The 20,885-nt window shown below is 44.7% G+C and overlaps 1 protein-coding gene across 1 annotated transcript in view; it reads right to left on the minus strand.

Annotated features, from left to right (window-relative positions):
• The window catches only part of LOC126095484 (mucin-3A), a 794,250-nt gene that overhangs the window by 149,958 nt on the left and 623,407 nt on the right, over nucleotides 1-20,885 (minus strand). Inside the window, exons 9-11 of the mRNA XM_049910274.1 lie at nucleotides 13,972-14,259; nucleotides 3,231-3,548; nucleotides 3,007-3,182 (exon numbers count right to left, since the gene is read on the minus strand). Of these exons, the coding sequence (XP_049766231.1) occupies nucleotides 3,007-3,182; nucleotides 3,231-3,548; nucleotides 13,972-14,259 (782 nt within the window). The remainder of the gene's footprint in view (nucleotides 1-3,006; nucleotides 3,183-3,230; nucleotides 3,549-13,971; nucleotides 14,260-20,885) is intronic.

The raw sequence follows: 20,885 nt of genomic DNA on the forward strand, positions 1-20,885 counted from the left end.
CACGTCCAGCACGAACGCTGGTCCAACTGAGGCGCCAGGTGGAAATGGCATGGCAAGCCGTTCCACAGGACTACATCCAGCATCTCTACGATCGTCTCCATGGGAGAATAGCAGCCTGCATTGCTGTGAAAGGTGGATATACACTGTACTAGTGCCGACATTGTGCATGCTCTGTTGCCTGTGTCTATGTGCCTGTGGTTCTGTCAGTGTGATCATGTGATGTATCTGGCCCCAGGAATGTGTCAATAAAGTTTCCCCTTCCTGGGACAATGAATTCACGGTGTTCTTATTTCAATTTCCAGGAGTGTATTTCAGGAAGTACATTTCTGGAAGCGCTGACAGGAAGCAGCACTTTGCAGCTAGTACAACGAACGTTAGCAGAACGTGACCAATTAATGCGCTTACAGTCCGCTCTGGAGGTAGACTTGTCCAAAAGCCTGTATGCTGAAATAGTAGGTTGGTGCATTAAGTTCATAGCGTTTTTTCGTAAGTATAATAGACACAACAAATACACATAACAGAGACTTTAACGAGCAGCAAAATCCTTTCCCTCACTATTTACAACAGTCTGCCATACACTGGCGTAGCTTCTAGATTCAGCGACTGTATAAATTACGTGGTTTTGAGGCGAAGATCTGGTCGAGCCACATTTAGGGCGCATTTTCATCCGAAAAGGAATTTCCTTGAAAGTCGTTTGACAGAGAGCGGGAAAGGCGAAAATCTGAGGGCGCAAGATAAAGGTGGATAATGTGACATGACTTCCCGACCCACATCCTGTACAGTGCTTTCTTGTCAGTCCAGCAGAATGCGGCCGGACGTTATCGTGAAGTACCATCACTTCACTCAGTCTTTCTCGTTTTTATTCTTGGACTGCGTCTGCAAGACGTCTCAGTTATTGACAGTAAATCTCAGCAGTGAGGATTACACCTCGTAGAAGCAATTCGTACTACACCACACAGTCTTTCCTCCACTAGATGCGTGACATTATCTTTTGTAGAAGTACGCAGGTCATTACACGGGGAGTTGCTGTTTTGTTTCGGCTCAACAATTCCTTCCTTTCCTTACGTTAGCATAAAGATAGAATTTCTCATCAGCAGTAAGATTACGGGATAGTAATGGTCGGTGCTGTTCACGAGCCAATTGATGACGAGCGAACAGAGATGCACAGCTGGCCTCCCGCTGATTTTAGTGCGTTTGGCTTAGATCATGCGGAACCCATAGACCCGATTTTTTAACCTCAACTAATAGCATGCAAATGTAGCGCGACGGTGGAATGGTCACAGTTCATCACATTTGCCAGTTTTTGAGTAAACTGACATGGATCATTGCGGATTAGTTCGTTGAGACAATCTTCATCGGACACAGGTTTTTCTCAACGTAAAGAGTCACTAAAATCAAAAAGATCCACCTTAAAAATCATTTTCTTGTCGTGCTCTATCCAGTGGCATTGTACCCACATAGCGCGCAAATGTTCGTGGCTGCCTCCGCTGCTGTCACCCCTCTAGTAAACTGTTAACAGAAGTATATATGGTAAATGTTCCGATTTCTCCACCTGGTACTACATTCAGTAGCATCCATAGCTTCGCTCACAATTTCCAAGTGACGAAAAGACTATATTTGTTGTTGTGATCTTCAGTCCAGAGACTGGATTGATGCATCTCTCCAGGCTACTCTATCCTGTGCAAGCCTGTTCATCTCCCAGGACCTACTGCAACCTACATCCCTCTGAATATGTTTAGTGTATTGATCTCTTGGTCTCCCTCTACAATTTTTACCCTCCACTCTGCCCTCCAATACTAAATTGGTGATCCTTTGATGCCTCAGAATATGTCCTACCATCCGATCCCTTCTTCTAGTCAAGTTGTGCCACAAATTTCTGTTCTCCCCAATTCTATTCAATACCTCCTCATTAGTTATGTGATCTACCCATCTAATCTTCAGCATTCTTCTGTAGCACCACATTTCGAAAGCTTCTATTCTCTTCTTGTCCAAGCTATTTATCGTCCATGTTTCACTTCCATACACGGCTACATCCATAGAAATACTTTCAGAAACGACTTCCTGACACTTAAATTAATACTTGATGTTAACAAATTTCTCTTCTTCAGAAACGCTGTCCTTGCCACTGCCAGTCTACATTTTATATCCTCTCTGCTTCGACCATCATCAGTTATTTTGCTCCCCAAATACTAAAACTCCTTTACTACTTTAAGTGTCTCATTTCCTCATCTAATTGCCTCAGCATCACCCAACTTAATTCGACTATATTCCATTATCCTCGTTTTGCTTTTGTTGATGTTCATCTTGTATCCTCCTTTCAAGACATTGTCCATTCCGTTCTACTGCTCTTCCAAGTCCTTTGCTGTCTCTGACAGAATTACAATGTCATCGGCGAACCTCAAAGTTTTTATTTCTTCTCCATGGATTTTAATACCTACTCCGAACTTTTCTTTTGTATCCTTTACTGCTTGCTCAATATACAGATTGAATAGCAGCGGGGAGAGGCTACAAGCCTGTCTCACTCCCTTCCCAACCACTGCTTCCCTTTCATGTCCCTCGACTCTTATAACTGCCATCTGGTTTCTGTACAAATTGTAAATAGCCTTTCTCTCCCTGTATTTTACCCCTGCCACCTTCAGAATTTGAAAGAGAGTATTCCAGTCAAATTATACCCATATATGGCGCAAATGTTCCTGGCTGCCTTCGCTGCTCTCACCCCTCTATTAAACTCCAACAGAAGAATATATCGTAAATGTTCCGATTTCTCCACCTGGTACTACATTCAGTAGTGCCCATAGCTTCTCGCAGAATACCTAGATGACGAAGAGACTATATGTCAACTCAAATAGCAACAGTAGAGAACAAATAAAAACTGAAACTCGAGAAATGAGTCAACAGCAACTGGAATACCTACATATAAAACAAAAGCTCTACGAACTTGTGCACCAACCTAACAATTCCGTGGAGCTGTTTCAAGAGTGTAAAGAGGCGGAGTGGAGTACTCACCCTGTCTTGGTGGAGCGGAAGCCGGACCTCTGGGTGGACGTGGGCCTGACCGCGCTGGCGGCCTGCTGGCGGGCGGAGGAGTGCTTCTTGCCGTGCTTGCCGTGGCTGCCGTGGGCGGCGCTGGGGGCGACGTGCGCCTCGTCGGCGGCCTCGTCGTGCTTGCCCGGTCGGTGGTGCTGGCGGTTGTTGCTGTTGCCGTTGCGGCTGCCGCTGCCGCCGCTCACCGCCGGCCGGCGCTGGTTGCGGGTGAGGCCCGGCGCGGAGCTGAAGAGCGCCTCCAGGGGCAGCGCGGCCGTCTCGTCGGCCAGCGTGCCGGCCACCGGCGTCGGCTCCAGCTGCTGCGCCTGAGGGCGCGGCCGCGGCGCCGCCGTCTTGAGGATGCGCGCAGAGGACGAAACGGGCGTCGGCCGCACCTTGGGCGACGAGCCAGGCCGCGTCGAGCTGACGAGCACGTGCTTGCTCGACGACTTGTGGTTCGGGTGTACGCTCGACGACTGGCGTCCCTTCAGGTGGAACTTGCTGCTGGGCTTCAGGTTAATCACCTGTGGGACACAGTGAAGACAGGCCTTACTTTCTGATCTCCGTGGATAATTTAACGCGCCTTCACACTCTCAATATGTACTGCACAGTAATACCGTGTCAACTAGCCGAGTGCCTGACGTTGCCTGGGTATGTATTTATTCCAATCTTCTATTAGTCCACCCACTCCTTCCCCCTCTCTGTCCATCTCCTCCTTCACCCTCTCTCATTCCATCTCTCCCATCCCCTCTCTCTGTTCATCTTTCCACTTTCTCTCCACCACCCCCACCCTCACGCACTCACTGTCCATCTCCTCTTCCCCATTCTTTGTCCATTCCCTCCTTTCCCAATCTTCTGTTAGTCCATCAACTCCTTCCCACTCTCTGTCTATCTCCTCCTTCACCCTCTCTCATTCCATCTCCCCCATACCCTCTCTCTGTTCATCTCTCCACTCTCTCTTCCCCGCCCCCACCCTCGCCGCACTCACTGTCCATCTTCTCTTCCCTGTTCTTTGTCCATCCCTTCCTCCCCCTCTCTACGTCCATCTCCTCAATCTATCTACCCATCTCTTCTTCCTCACTGTCTCTGTCCATCTCCTCCTCTTTTCTTTCTTTGCCCATCTCTTCCTCCCCTCTCTGTCCATCTCTGATTCCTATCTGTATTCATCTCCTTTCTTCTATTAGTCCATCCCCTCCTTCCCCCTCTCTGTCAATCTCCTCCTTCACCCTCTCTCATTCCATCTCCCCCATGCCATCTCTCTGTTCATCCCTCCACTCTCTCTTCCCCGCCGCAACCCTCGCCGCACTCACTGTCCATCTTCTCTTCCCTGTTCTTCGTCCATCCCCTCCTCCCCCTCTCTACGTCCATCTCCTCCATCTCTCTACCAGTCTCTTCTTCCTCACTGTCTCTGTCCGTCCCCTCCTCTTTTCTTTCTTTGCCCATTTCTTCCTCCTCTCTCTGTCCACCTCTGCTTCCTCCCCATCTGTATTCACCTCCTCCTACTCCCTCTATGTCTGTGCGTATCCTCTTCCTCTCCCGTCCTCTATGATATGACGCTCACCCCAACTGTACTCTTGTGGTTCTTACCCCACAATATTTTTTTCCAGTCTGTAAGCAATATATGTACTAAATTTCTTTAAAATCGTTCTTTGGATTTAGGATGAAATTTTTACCTATTCCTTAGCCTGTGTACGAACATGTCAGATGTATTTAACGTGCTTGACACGTACTTCACAATTACTGGTATATATATTTCACCTGTGTGTCTAGCGAATTACGCCCTGCTTTCTCGTTTTCGCTCATCTTAATGCACTACTGGCCATTAAAATTGCTACACCACGAGGAAGCCGCGCGGGATTAACCGAGCGGTCAGGTGCACTGCAGTCACAGACTGTGCGGCTTGTCCCGGCGGAGGTTCGAGTCCTACCTCGGGCATGGGTGTGTGCGTTTGTCCTTAGGATAATTTAGGTTAAGTAGTGTGCAAGCTTAGGGACTGATGACCTTAGCAGTTAAGTCCCATAAGATTTCACACACATTTTGAACCACGAAGATGACGTGCTACAGACGTGAAATTTAACCGACAGGAAGAAGAAGCTGTGATATGGAAATGATTAGCTTTTCAGGGAATTCACACAAAGATGGCGCCGGTGGCGACACCAACAACGTGCTGACATGAGGAAAGTTTCGAACTGATTTCTCATACACAAACAGCAGTTGACCGCCGTTGCCTGGTGAAACGTTATTGTGATGCCTCCTGTAAGGAGGAGAAATGCGTAACACCACGTTTCTGACTTTGATAAAGGTCGGACTGTCTGTGGTTCTCCGCAGTGTTAAAATGGGGATGGTCGCTTACCTCTTTTGTGTAAAAGATATACACACCTACCCTGTTGGGTTCTAATTCTGTTTAGCACTGACCATGTTATGCGTGGCAAGTCAAATTCCGGTGGTCTTTGGGTGACATGCGGCATATAATTATATTTTTTCATCGGGTCTAGTCTTGAATCCATGCATTAGTAATGTCGAACTGATCTTCAACCGCGACCCTTACTGTTATTGTCGTTGCCCATCTAGAGTAGAATAAGTTACTGTGGGCATCATCGACATCTTGATGGACTGGAGGATTTTTACTATCCATGACCTTTTTGTACTCGTTCGTGAGAGAATTTATGTGACGTAGTTGAGGGGATGGAATGTGGCTTAGTGCAGGCAGCCAATTTTAGGTGTTGATTTTGTAACGCCAGCAATAATTCTGATGACGTTAATAGTTGGACGTCTATCTATTGAGCTGTTTAGCAGGGCATGTATATAATCTCCGTCTATTACTGTGTGTTAAACCGTACTAAAGATTTGCGTTTCAGTACAGCCTGGAAAAGAGAAGGGGAAACAGGACCCTCATGCACTCGATTTTTTTAAATGCCGTTTTACACAATTAATTTCCGCCTGCCATGATATACTGAGAAATCATGGTAATTTTTCTAATCGTAGCATTTTGCATTTTGGTTAAATACCGTAAGGAACAGGCAAGTCAGGGGAACGGGATATGGAAAGATGAAACAAAATGCTGAACAGCGATATCGTTTCACGGAAAAAGAATAATTATGCATTCTTGCACAAAAACTGCCGCGAAAAATACAACGTAATGGAATCTGGCGAGACCAAAGCGCGTTCCCTCTGGTGCAAGTTCAGTAAAAGAAGCGCAAAGCCAAACATTCGTGCTCTGTCCATTTATTTTTCTGTAAAGGATTCACGAGATAACTTTTTCAGGAGAGTTACCGCGTTTTCATAGGGAGTCACATTGCCACAACGTTTACATTTTTCGCGATGAAATAATTTTAGCTTATACAAATTGCTGTAGTATTCTATTTTAGAAAAATTACCCGCTGTGATCAGCAGATACGTGATACAGATGTAATATGAGCACCACAGACCCCTGAAGTAACTAATTAGTCATGCTGTTCCCCCGTTTATAACACAGCTCGAAGTACGTGTCAGCCGTCGTTAGAGGACATTCATTTAATTTTCTTTAAATAGCAGGGTTAAGTAAAAATTAATTTCAGTTATGTTTGTTCCAGTTTCATTGTGGTAATGGCAGCAACTACTTACTTTTGCTAACTTCTTGATAGTAAATGTTTGTTACTTTATCCAGTACTCAATTCACATCGAGTGCAGTCTATCCTTAACTGTTACTAACACTTTGGCTACATCACAACCGTACTTGGACAAAATATCGGTGATGGCCGAGATGCGCCGAATGCATTTTGTCACTGTAAAGACGCAGAATAGCTACAACCTTTGCAAGATGATCCAGTGTCAAGAACTCTATGCAAGAAGTCAGCCTTGACAAACCACGTCATTATACATGAGCAGCTGATGACGTCGGATGCTAACGACAAATCGCATACAAGTGTCGTCAGTGCTTTCTTGGTTGCCGCGGCTGGTATCGTGATAGGTCAGGCTTCACCGGCTCATCCTGTACATGTCAGGACTACAATTAATCGCTCGATTGTTACACGATGACGTAGATCGTGTTCATAAAAGTGCGGGTCTACCTTTTCTACATACTATTCTGACGTCATGTTTCGTAAATCCCTCCCCTCCAGAAATCCAAGCCTAAATGATTTTATTAACAGGCGTGCGTCGGGCAGGCACTGGCAACTATCCTTGGCCGAAGACACAGTGACGTAAGTAGGCGTCTAACGACGTGTGCCGAAATTACATGAAATTTGCATTTTGCAGCAGACTTGAAGTGCTGTGAGATGGCTTTCGACCAGGGAGATCTGCGAGTCCGGGATCGAATAAACCCGTTGAGTAAAGCACCGCTGATCTGACTCACCAGCCAGCCATATCATGAAGTTAAGGTGGTTTTTCATGCACTTTCACTCGTATGTAGAAGACAATCAAATGGAAACGAAACATGCGGGAAAAAATGAGTAAACTGTTTACTATATCAAAAGTAATCGACATAACTGTTAATACATTTATCCCACACTGAGACAAGCCGGTCAATGCCTTCATGAAAAAGTGTCTGCGATTGTCTATGAAACCATGACTGCACCCAGGGGTACACTTCAGGTAGGAGGGTTCACATATTGAAGTTTCATTGGGAAGCCCTATACATCCTCCATACAGTCCCGATCTCTCCCTATACGATTTCCGTATTATTGGAGTCCTGGAGAAAGACTTTCGGACGAGTTGTACACTGCTGGGTATGATCTTCGTTCCGTAACGAGTCGCAAACGTTTATCCGTAAAGGGACTGAAAACCTTACCTCACAGTGGGATGAATGTGTTTACAGTTATGGTGATTACTTTTGAAATAAGCTGTTTTCTTACTGTTTTTCCGTCTGTCTCGTTTTTGTCTGACTGCTACTTATATTTATGGAGCAAGGTCAGTACGGAATCCCTGTGTTTGCTCGCGAATGACACTTTTGAGTTGATGTTTTGCACGAAATACAATAACTTTAATATAATAAATTATGAAACTGAGGGTGTATCGCTCACTATCAGTACTTTAGATGTTGTAATTAACACGTTACCTACATGATGTGCGAGGAAGATACACGAAAATTTGGGAAATTTGTGGTAAGTTTCTTTGGGATCAAACTGCTGAGGTCATCCATACATAGACTTACACACTACTTAATCTAACTTCAACTAACTTACGATGAGGACAACACAACACCCATGCCCGACAGAGGACTCGTACCTCCTATCGGGCCGGCCGGTGTGGCCGTGCGGTTCTAGGCGCTTCAGTCTGGAACCGCGTGACCGCTACGGTCGCAGGTTCGAATCCTGCCTCGGGCACAGATGTTAAGTCCCATAGTGCTCAGACCCATTTGAACCATTTGAACCTCCTATCGGGGAGCCACGCATTCCGTAACAAGACGCCTTGGACCGCGCGGCGAAGGTACACAAAAAGAAAGCAATGTGGCCATCTATTAATTTTATGCGAAAATCACGTGATGAACTAGTTTCTGATAGGTAGTGCTTCTAGTAGCGGTTATCACTCTGTTTCTTTCGATATGTCTACGTCATCAAGCACTTTCTACACCATTACTGATCGCCCACTACCATGTTGAGTACTATGGCGATGTTTACGTATGTGGTTGCATTTTTGCAGCGTCCTTCAAGGGGGAACATTTTAAAAAGAAGTATTACAACGTTTACATTCTGTTAAATGAAGAATACGGTAGAATTACAGTACTCTCCTTAAATATTCTTTTAGACTAAAGGCGGAACGCTTCTGGATTATCGAAAATCCACCACAATAGTGCCTGAAAAAGCAGCAAAAATCTGTAATGGATCATACGACACCGCCTGTCACTTGCATTAATTTACGAAAAAAATGTCCGCAAAGTGTAGGGTATCGAGGTCGGATGCCCCAGAATGTGGAGTTGCATGAATACTCCTCCACCCTCGTCATCACTCTTTTTTTTTCGCCTTTTTATAAAATGGCTGGCGGTGCAGGGAATACTCGCCTCTCGGCGCAGTCCGCCAACTCGGGGCCGCGCATGTTCCGCAGAGTGTTGTCAGTTTTTATGAAGGTAGCGAACAATGCACATATTAGCATAGACAATGGCTTGCGGCCTAGCTAACACAAACCCATCACCATAACGCCGCCGCCACGCCCCTTCGCGCTCTAGCGCAACAGCTGCAAGTTTCGGGTGCAAACCACGCCGCGTCACAAAGGTCGGTGGCGCGGCTCGCGCGGCGTAATTTCGCTGGCATTCACGAAATTAATAACACAGAGCTCCGCAGCGTGCGGCGTACATAAAGGGAATGGGAGCGCAGCAAGCGATGTGACATTAATTCCCGCATGTCGGTCTATTTATAAACTCCCTGACACTTCCTACTCAACTTTCAGAGCACTTTTAGTTACACTTCCTGCATTTCATTACTAATGTTATTTCGCTGCATTTCAGCTTGAGAGTCGTATGCCACCTGGTACTTTATTGTGGATTTCCGTTTTGGCACACCAGACAACTTCTCCCCTGGTGTACGAATCTTTTGTATGGTTGTGAACTCTTTGTTCATTTGACGATTTAAAACTCTTTTCAGCTCTACGATATAATGTCATTTTAAAAAGAAACGTGTTTATAAATTCACTGCAGGTATCTAACGATGAATTTTTCTGCTCAAAACCTGCAATCACATTTCACAATAAAATTACACAACTCTTATCTACGAGGACACGGAAGATAATTCGGGAGGACGACGGTTCAATCCCGTCTCCGGCCATCCTGATTTAGGTTTTCCGTGATTTCCCTAAATCGCTTCAGGCAAATGCCGGGATGGTTCCTTTGAAAGGGCACGGCCGATTTCCTTCCCCCTCCTTCCCTCACCCGAGCTTGTGCTCCGTCTCTAATGACCTCGTTGTCGACGGGACGTTAAACACTAATCTCCTCCTCCTCCTCCTCCTCCTCCGGAAGATAATTTCTCGGTCTTGCTCTGGACAGCCATGCTTGCTATTGTTCAGCGAGTAGATTCATCCTTCAAGACTGATTTTGGGAATGTCTGTGAAGCACCCATTTTTTGCTTCGCCTGGAAAATTTTAAAGCCCCTATTGTTTTCTAAGGTGTTGGAATAGATGAAACAGGGTGTCAGATATGTGAAATAGGATGTATTCTCCAATAATTCGTACTACACATTGTGAAATAGCGTGAGTGGTCAGGTGAAATATACTGTAAAAAGGTGTTTTTTTTGTTTTTTTTTATCCAGGTCAGTTCTCAAATGCTTTTCATCCTCTTGAAAACTAGGGTGGTGTTCGTCATTTATAGTTCTACACTTTGTGGAGTAATTCACAAAAAAAGCTGGCCACAAGAGGAGTGAAAATAAAATCACTTTAGATGTTTCGCAGGAATTTTCAAATAATGTTGAGTAATTAGTATTCGTAGTTTATTTCGGTCAGCTGTCAACAAATCCGATACTCGCCTTACGTAAATTTTACTCGCTCTTAATTCTTCGTGCGAAATGAACCATTTTCTTACGATACCCATGTGACGTCAAATATTTTATAGTCTTTTACGGCTCATACGATGTTGTGCACTTTTTCGATGTTTACGCTGGTGGATTCAGTTTTGAGAATTACTTCATACTGGTCATTTTGAAGACAATGGCCACATTTGACTTCAGGCAGCCAATTAATGGTTGTTGGAAAGCACTGCCACACCCTTTTTGTATCATTAGGTCTGTTGTACACGCTGTCCACATCTCAGCAGCAATTTCAAATATTCTTCTCCCAGTGGAGACTAAAAATATTCCTTAAGACATGATAAAGCTAAGAACTCGTTCTGCTTTTTAGTGTTATTCCGAGGCCGCATGTTGCTTACCTATCTATTCTACGTTTCATACAGCACCACAGCTGCGCTACGACGCGAATCAACTTGTCTCAGAAAAAAACACGCTATACGTGGTGATAGTGTCAACCACTGCAAGAATACTACGTGAACGAGGAAACAAGTGTAGCAGAATATGAAGATGCCTGAATGTAAAATAAGATGGAAGCTGTTTAGTCACGCAGTTTTACTGTGTTTTCCGTCACAAACGTATTAATCGTTTTCAAAGATGTTACATGAAGATCAGAGCATGCTTCGAGAAGTGTGCTGTGAATTATCACCTTAACACGAATCCTGAGTGGTTCAGCAAAGTTTTAATAACCTATATCTATACACCGCGATCCACCTTAGTGTTTGTGCTGGACGGCGCTTGGTATACAACTGTTACTTCCCTCTTTTTCTATTCCAACCGCGAATGGTTCATGGGGAAGAATGATTGCTGTTACGCCTGCGTCTCATCTTGAATTTTACGTTACAAGACTTTTCGCGAGATACACGCTGGAGGAAGCAAGACAGTCGTTGAATTCGTATGAGCTTGCCCTCTCTGCACTTTAACAGCAACCCACACCGTGATGCAAAAGACATTTTTGCATCGTCTGCCACTGGAATCGGTAGAGACTTCGCGCTCACCGTATGCACCTCTTACGAAATGCGCTGCTCCTGTTTGGATCTTCTCTACTTCCTTTGTGAATTCCGTCTGGTATGGATTTCGTATTGACGAGCAACAGTCAAATATCCTTCGAACGAGGGTTTTGTAAGCGACCTCCTTTGTGGGTGGACCACATTTTATGAGAATTTTTCCAGTGAATCTCTGTTTGGATTATGCGTTACTTGCGATTAGTTTTATATGATTGTTCTGCAGTAAGTCGCCCTGTACGTGCACTTCTAGATATTTAATTGATGTGACTGCTTCCAGTGAATGTTCTGTAATCGTATAATGGTATTTTCCTACTTTGAGGGCGTACTGAAAAGTAGTGCCTCAAAATTTTTTATGTGAAACCTCTTACAGTTTTTTAAATAAAACTAACGTTATTAATATTCTACATTTTAATGCTTCCTGTCTAAATATTTACTCCTCAAAATAGTCACCCTGGCGACAAACATATTTCTTCCAACGAGAGACTAATACGGTGGCATCATCACTGTACAAATTTTGACTTTATTGACGGAGCCACGCCAGCTGCTGTGGCCGAGCGGTACTAGACGCTTCAGTCTGGATTCGCGCGACCGCTACGGTCGCAGGTTCGAATCCTGCCTCGGACATGGATATGTGTGATGTCCTTAGGTTAGTTAGGTTTAAGTAGTTCTAAGTTCTAGGGGACTGATGACCTCAGATGTAAGTCCCATAGTGCTCAGAACCATTTGAACCATTTGATGGAGCCACAACTTCATCTCTGCTTTCACCGCTTCATCACTGTCCAAGTGAAGACTTAGAAGGAAACAGATGAAAATCTGATGGGACCAGGTCGGCACTGTATGCAGGATGATCTGCGACAGTCAAGCCAAGGCGTCAAGATTGTTGCAGATGTCGCAGCCCTCGTGTGTGGTCTGGCACTGTCATGCTGATGGATAGCGCGTCCCGTGTCTGGACCCTCCTCTAATTCGAAAAGCGATGACGGCATATTGTATCTCACACACCCCAGTCATACTAATGTGACCACCGTCTATGTTCGCGTCAACGTGCACTAGCTACACACAGACGGCAGGTGGCAGCACTAGCAGAGGAGGGAACACAAAGCTTATCTGGGGAGTGCGGGTAACATAGCAGTCTTTGTCGTAATGCGGCAACGGAGCGATTCATATGTCAAAACAGGGATGATCATTCGCTTTCGGGCCAAGGGTGGGAGCATTTACTAAACGGTTAAAATGGCTCTAAACACTACGGAACTTAACAGCTGAGGTCATCAGTCCCCGAGATCTTAGAACTACTTAAACCTAATTAACCTAAGGACATCACACACATCCATGCCCAAGGCAGGTTTCGAACCTGCGACCGTAGCGGTCGCACGGTTCCAGACTGAAGAGCCTAGAACTGTTCGGCCACTCCGGCCGGCTACGAAACGCCTAAGGTCGTAAATTGTTTGCGTCTCGCCGTGGTTAATGTATATCGTGCATAGAAATATGACGCTATTTAAACCGGCGCCGTGGCCACTGTGGTTCACCATGGGCTATGGATGACAGGGATGAACAACGGCTGCGGAGATTTGTACGGGCGAATAGACGTGCAACTTTTGAGCAAACAAATGGCCTACGATAGTGTCTCCTGAACGACCGTTCAGCGAACGTTGCTTCACGTGGGCCTTCGCAACAGGTGCCTGGTACATGCACCCTTGCTGACTGCTGTTCATCAGCCACAAAGACTGTAATTTGCACGGCAGTACCGCAACTGTATGTCCAATAAGGGGCGAAGGTGCTCTTTTGAGATGAATCAAGTTATATGCTCCATTCCACAGATGGCCATTGGCGTGTACGGCTTCAAAACTCGAGAGACAAACAATCGAGAAGCAGTCACCTGCAACAATCATCGGAAGAGTCCAGGCCGGAGGAGGGAGCGTTATGGTCTGGGTACTTGCATCTATGAGGTGTGGTCACGAAACTCCCTGGATGTAAACCGAATCGACCACCTCGGGCGGGTTGCTGCGGCACATATCCCCAACCGAGGACTCTAGTGTAGCTATGGAGTCAGCATGCGTCCACAGCCCTGTCGATGCGTTCCAGAACCTCGATGACTCCATTCCTCCACGTCTCGTTGCTATCCGTGCTGCAAACGGTTGTTATTCAGGCTTTTGACAAGCTGCCACATTAACTGAGGCAGTGTAGTTACGTTACACACCGCAACGTTACACGCTACAATTCGGAGCCCTCTACATCTACATCTACATCCTTACTCCGCAAACCACCTTACGGTGTGTGGCAGATAGTACCTTGAGTACCTCAACAGTACTGCAGAGGGCTGCAGATATGCAGGCAAGATGAAAAAAGATGCAGAATATTAATATTTTATATTTCATTTACGATTATTTAAGAGTTTTCTCTTAAAAATTCGGGGGTTTACTTTCCAGTACGCCCTGGCACTTTCCTTTGTCGTAAATGACGACCCTTCACGCTCTTACCTTATAGGTCTCGTCGACGACCTCCGAGGGCTGCCTGGAGAGGAAGTCGTACTCGGGCTCTAGGGCGTTGTCGCCGAGCAGGAGCGCCGGCTCGTCGTCGCTGGAGGAGCTGGAGAACACCTCGACCACGGAGGACAGCAGCTGCGGGGGTGGCCGCGACGCGGGCGAGAAGACGACGCTGGAGGCGCCGCCGCGCACTTCGACCACGCTCGAGGGCGCCGATTTGGGCCTCGGCACAGGGCTGGCGCTCGGTGCGGGACCGCGGACCTCCACCTTGCTCACCGGCGCCTGCCACACACACACAAGCACACGTGCTCGCTCATTCCGAGAGCTTCCTGTAGTCAACGAAATGTCGCATTTAGAAACTGGTTTGACAGTATAACTTCGTACTCGTACACACTATCGGTGTTAACAATTAGAGTCGCAATTGTCTGTTAGGAGATATGATAGCCACCAGAGTCCTTTCGTGTTGTATATAGAGCCTTTATCAGGCCTGGTAGGGTGAAAGGCGTGAAGAGCGTCAGATGTTGGGTGATCGCTGTGAAGGACATGGAGAGGTCAGGTAATCGTGTGAGGCAGCATTATCAGCACTTAACAGAGTTTGGAAGCCTCATTGTGGGTCTCATAGGACTGGCTCATCAAATTTTCCAACATCCAGCTTTGTTGTGCATTCAGTTGTGACAGCGGTCCAGTGTTGGGCTGCATGGGAATGTGTGGGCAGGAATACTAGCCGCCAAGGTTCCGCTCGACTACTACAAGGGAAGATCGCTATATTATGCATCAAGTATACCGCAACCTCTACACATCGGTGCCTGCAATCGAGGAACATTCTGTGTCTTCCCAGACATTTGTTAGAGACTAGCATCCTCTATATGGAATTATCGTCCCATGTGGAGGCTGCCATTAACACCACAACACAAACGGCTTCATTTTGGGTGGTGTCTGACCGGGAAGCATGGACTGTCGATGTGTTGAGCGATGAACCGTGGTTCTGCCCGACTCCGGATGAACAATGTCGGCGAGTATGACGGTAAACTGGAAAGAGGTGCTGCGTCCCACTCTGCCAGTGTTGTGGAGATTTACAGAAGTGTTCTTTGGGGTTATGATATGGGGTTCTTCGGGCCTGACTTCAGGTCAGGAGTGGTAGGATTCAGGGAACTATGATGGCAGAACAGTATGTTGCAGACATCCGACGTCCATGTGTTACGTCTCAGCCGGCCGCAGAGACCGAGCGGTTCTAGGCGTTACAGTCTGGAACCACGCGACCGCTACGGTCGCAGGTTCGAATCCTGCCTAGGGCATGGATGTGTGTGATGTGCTTAGGTTAGGTAGGTTTAAGTAGTTCTAAGTTCTAGGGGACTCATGACCTCAGAAGTTAAGTCCCATAGTGCTCACAACGGAACCTCCCCATTGCACCCCCCTCAGATTTAGTTATATGTTGGCACAGTGGATAGGCCTTGAAAAACTGAACACAGATCAATCGAGAAAACAGGAAGAAGTTGTGTGGAACTATGAAAAAAATAAACAATATATACAAACTGAGTAGTCCATGCGAAAGATATGCAACATCAAGAATGTTCTGGGTTCAGTAGCGCCGTGGTCCCGTGGTTAGCGTGAGCAGATGCGGAACGAAAGGTCTTTGGTTCAAGTCTTCCCTCGAGTGAAAATTTTTATTTTTAATTTTGAGACAATTATTAAAGTTCAGGTACTCACACATAATCAACTTCGCTCTCCAAAATTCCAGGACATGTTCAGATTTGCTTGGACATATGCAGGATTTGACAGTCTACACACGGAAAAATTTTAAAACGTTAAAAACATATGTTTTGACAGAGCACAGGGAAAACTGTGCGACTGTGAAACTGTTGCATTTATTTGTTGCAGTTTATGTGACAAACTCTTAGGTTTTCATCACGTTTTTGGGAGTGATTATGACATCCACAAGAAAACTTAAATCGGACAAGGTAGAAGAATCTTTTCACCCATTCGGCAAGTGTACAAGTTAGGTGGATCGACAACATATTCCTGTCATGTGATGCACATGCCATCACCAGTGTCGTATAGAATATACCAGAGGTGTTTTCCTGTGGAGGAATCGGTTGACCTATGACCTTGAGATCAAATGTTTTCGGTTCCCATTGGAGAGACACATCCTTTCGTCTACTAATCGCACGGTTTTGCGGTGCGGTCGCAAAACACGGACACTAAACTTATTACAGTGAACAGAGACGTCAATGAACGAACGGACAGATCGTAACTTTGCGAAAATAAAGAAAGTAAAAATTCTCACTCGAGGGAAGACTTCAACCAAGGACCTTTCGTTCCGGAGCTGCTCACGCTAACCACGGGACCACGGCGCTACTGAGACCAAGTGTTCCTTTCTGTTGCTATCTTGCGCATGGACTACTCAGTTTGTATATTTTGCTTATTTTTTCCATAGTTCCACACAACTTCTTCCTGTTTTCTCGATTGATCTGTGTTCAGTTTTTCAAGGCCTATCCACTGTGCCAAATTATAACTAAATCTGAGGGGGGTGCGATGGGGAGGTTCCCTTGTCAGAACCATTTGTTACGTCTCACGCGGCCGTTCGTCCACACATGGTGAGATACTCCCGTAGCCAACTACATCCCCATTTTCCCCCGACAGGACAAGTGCGAGACTAGTTCAGGCATCAAGTCCAACCTAGTACCAGTATCCGGGATATCTAGGACCAGTTACCACAATTAAGTGACTCTGTTTTGTAATTACAGAAATACAACGCATATCTCCCCAATACATTATATTTCAGTTCGTTTCCGCCTCCCCTTCTGGGTGCTTCACTTTTTTTGTCGGGTACTGTATTTCAAACTAACACTTTTATTCACCGATTTCTGGGTCGCGTCTGATGGATTCACGACAGTTAATCTGCTTCGGCTTTAATAATTCATCATCACAACCAGTATCATTTACCGAAAGTAACAGAACTCGACGTCTATCGCTCATAGTGGTTATTTAAATCCAGTCAGCTTGAAGGACAACGATGGCCTCTAGATGATTATGATGACGATTTACTACAGTGGAAACAGATCAACTATCATGAATTTACCAAATACGATCAAGAAAAAGATGAATAAAAGTCTTACTGTGTGTCACAATCATGTCTTAAAGGAAAATACGTTGGGTAAGATCTGCTTTCGGAAAACGAAAATAATTCTACAATTCTGCTATTATACGCTTCAAACACTTTTACTTGCCGATTCTGCGAAGAACCTCGTCACTCGTTATAAAAGTCGACCTAATTTCCAGTAACCTTCTATAGCACCCCCCTCCTCCCACCCCCCACAACTTGTACACTTCATTTATCTACTTTATCGGTTTTCAAACAATCCACGATTCACTTACACACGTCACCGTACTTCAACATATATTTTCGGACATTTACTTCTGTAGTTAATATGAGTTATATTTGTAGTAGGGAACTTCTTTTGTGAGCAATGTTCTTTCCGATGTCACTCCACTTCTTATATCCTCTTGCTTCATCCTTCATGCGTACTTTGCCTCCAAGGTAGAAGAATTCCTTAAGTTTGTCTACCACCTGGCCTCCAATTTCGGCGTTAGAATTATCGATAGTCTCATTTCTGCTCCTTCTCATTACTTTGGTCTTCCTTCGGTTTAGTCTCAATCCATATTCTTTCCTCATTAGACTGTTCACTCCTTCAAGAAGTCTCGTAAATCTGCCTCACACTGAGGATCAACATCCTTTCACCTTGAATTTTAATACCACTCCTGAGCCTTTTCCCGTCATTGGTTTTTCTTGGTGCAGATTGAGCAGTAGAGGAAAGGGACTTCGACTATATCATGAGATAAGAAACTAAAGGGTCTATCTAGGTACAAAACTAAGTGAGCTGTTTTAAGACAAATACAAAATAGATTCTGATATACGTCAGTTGAAAAACATTCGATAAAAACACAGCACATGGATAGAAGAATAAATGTCACAATAGAAGGACGAGCACCGGTCTCGTCAAAATGCTGTGTGAAAGTGTTGGGCAATACAGATCACAAATTCGCAAACTAGTAGCTGGAAAAGTAGTGTGAGTAAGATCTCTACAGTACGGAGGAGGAAAGAAAGGACACACCATCAAAAAGAAATTGGTAAAGTTTGAGGTTACAAAATGAAGACCTATATATGGGCGTTTGCCTAATCCCTAGGTACGTGAGTTGACTTCTAGGCCACCACTCATTGTGAATATATGCAGGATATGTGAATTTTTCTCGCGGGAGCCGAGCTAGACAACAAACATACTATCGAAAGATGTGTTCTCTGAGGCCTCGAATTCTTCGTACACTAGTAATGCTTTATGAGCTTCAAGTTTCACGCCAATTCTCTTTTCTCGCAATTCACTGGAGTTTCACAAGTGGGTACAACTCTCTCTCTCTCTCTCACTCTAAGACGCGTTCATTGTTCTACCACTCAGCCACATTCTGCAATTGAATCTCCCTTTATACATGGTCTGAAAGTCACTCTCTACATGGAGACTCTGAATCACATTATAAAACAGATACGTGAGTGCAAAATACTTCAATTTTCGAATATCTTGATGATCAAGTTTTGATCTTTCCATTTGTCTTTAGTTTGTTTCCATCCGTGACATATGTTACAAATAGACACGTTTAACTAATGGAATTGTGAATTCAATAAGGATCAAAAAAGGCGCGTATCTGTATGCATGTATCGTGAAACATCTAACAAATGCCCAATAATATGAAAGTTATATCGACCTGCAAACAGCGAGAAAAATTACTGTTGTTATTGTGTTCGAAAGTACTACACGACGCTATTGTTATTAACTGTTATGGAATCCGAATTTCTCTTACCATGCTGGGGTGTAAGGTGAAAATGGACAAATTCTGTATTTTGTGTTCTGTAGCAGAGAAGAAGATAAATAAATTTGTTCTAAGCCATGTACAATGCCATCTTTTGCTATTATGTATTGTGAGTTGTTTTCAAGTGTCATAATCTTGAGTTCATTATCGCATGGATATAGTGTAAGAAAATGCCAAACGTGCACAAAAATGGCACTTACCTAGACAAAAGAAAAAGAACAGGAGAATTCTAACACAGTTAAAGGAACAGGAATCAAGTACGGTTTCTTAAGAAACCATACAGGAATTAGTCTAATGTCAACTGGGTAGACCAAGCTGAATCTGATACAGGATTACTGGAAGGGAATTTGGAGTTTGTTCCACCAATGTCTTCACCACGTAACCACTCTGTTCACTTACTAATCGGCATGTTACGCTGGCACATTTAGTGCATGAAAAATACCCATTACCGCCGAGGTCCAAATCCTGTCACCAAGTGTCTCTGTCATTTAGAGGTTTTAGAAGACTTTGTAATAAAGCAACGTCTGCTATAAAAATGGAGTGCTAGTCTTGTTCTTTTGACAGGATAACCAAATTTAAGTAACGTTTTACAATTTAGGACTAACCACAGAATATTATCGCAGCTCACAATTCAACCATTCACAACGAAATTGGCAACCACAGTGGCATTATATTTTAGAAACTCAGAGATGCTTTCTCGCACATTATTTTTCCTCGGAGTGAATAATTGTTACAACAAAAAAATTTGTTCTAGTAGAAGAGAAAGGGTAAAAGAGAGAATGATGAATGCAAGCAGGATTCGTGACACCTCCGTCCAGACGCTATTGATCTATGTGTTACACCTGCACACCTAACAGGGCACCAGGTGGTAAGCGGACCTCAGGATGGCGGAACAAATTGGCGTGTACTTTGCATTTTACGAGATGAAACAAAACCTCTATCGACGGAAGCATCTCTAGCGGATGGCATGTGGTTGAGCAGATGGTCAGTCGGGTCACCAGGCTGGAGTTTGCGGCTTGACATTTAAGAGCGTCAAGGTCACCAGAGGAGGACTGCCGAACTTCACGTATGAGTTATTCTATCGAGTCAAGGGTGTGGGTGCGCCATTAAAGGAAGTGTGCCATCTGGCAGCGCAACCTCTCAGCTATGTCGCAGGATAAATAGTCTACAACGTCTTGGGAACAGGAGACTAGAACTACATCTGGATAACGTTGAACCTTGCATGAAGATTGATGGGTTTGGAAAAGGAGATAAAGGCGGTCAGAGTTTAACACCACCCTGACAACAATGTCATTAGATGTGAAATTATTGAAATGATTCTATTACCGGACTGATTCAAATCCCTATATAACTTAACCTGAAAAATAATATACGAAGTGTTTAAACCTTTGTCATACACAGTATTATTGCGAAGAAGTGTTAAGTAACTTAAATTAGGCTCAGGTTGAAATGTTTATTTCTTCTCTTGGTCTTTCTGTCCGCCGACTACTCAAAACCACGCTTTGTCTTCCCAGAAAACAATAGCCCGTTTGCAATGTTCTAGGCAAGAATTCGCTAACACATCTCCATAACAACGCACCTTCAAGACTTCGTCTTCCCATTTATAAGCAATTTTCGTTGCACACTAAAGAACGGCGGCCACAAAAATGTATCAAACTGCTTTATTGCTAACTGATGCTCACATAACCGTACACACTATTCAGAAACTTTTCACCAGAGACTACAGAATATCGCAGTATATGAGATCTTAAATGCTGCTTGCAAACGCCATTACCCGTCAAAGGACGAAACTTGAAACATGTCACAGAAATCAGTGAGCATTTTGAAGTTGTTTCACAGCTACATTGCCAAACAAAGGGTTAAAACAGGTTCACCCTGCTTCACAAGACTGCTTCTTCTCCGTAAATGAAAATAATAAACTTAGAGGGAGAAAGTTTACTGTCGCATCAGTTGTAAGTTGATGCCTTATGTGCAGGTAGGGTTCTGCCTGATGGCGTCCACTAGATGTGGCGATAACACATAAAAAAGGCGTTTTTAGTTCTTGATTG

The sequence above is a fragment of the Schistocerca cancellata genome, chromosome 8 (genome assembly GCF_023864275.1).
Source record: "Schistocerca cancellata isolate TAMUIC-IGC-003103 chromosome 8, iqSchCanc2.1, whole genome shotgun sequence".
NCBI classification, from domain to species: Eukaryota; Metazoa; Arthropoda; class Insecta; order Orthoptera; family Acrididae; genus Schistocerca; species Schistocerca cancellata.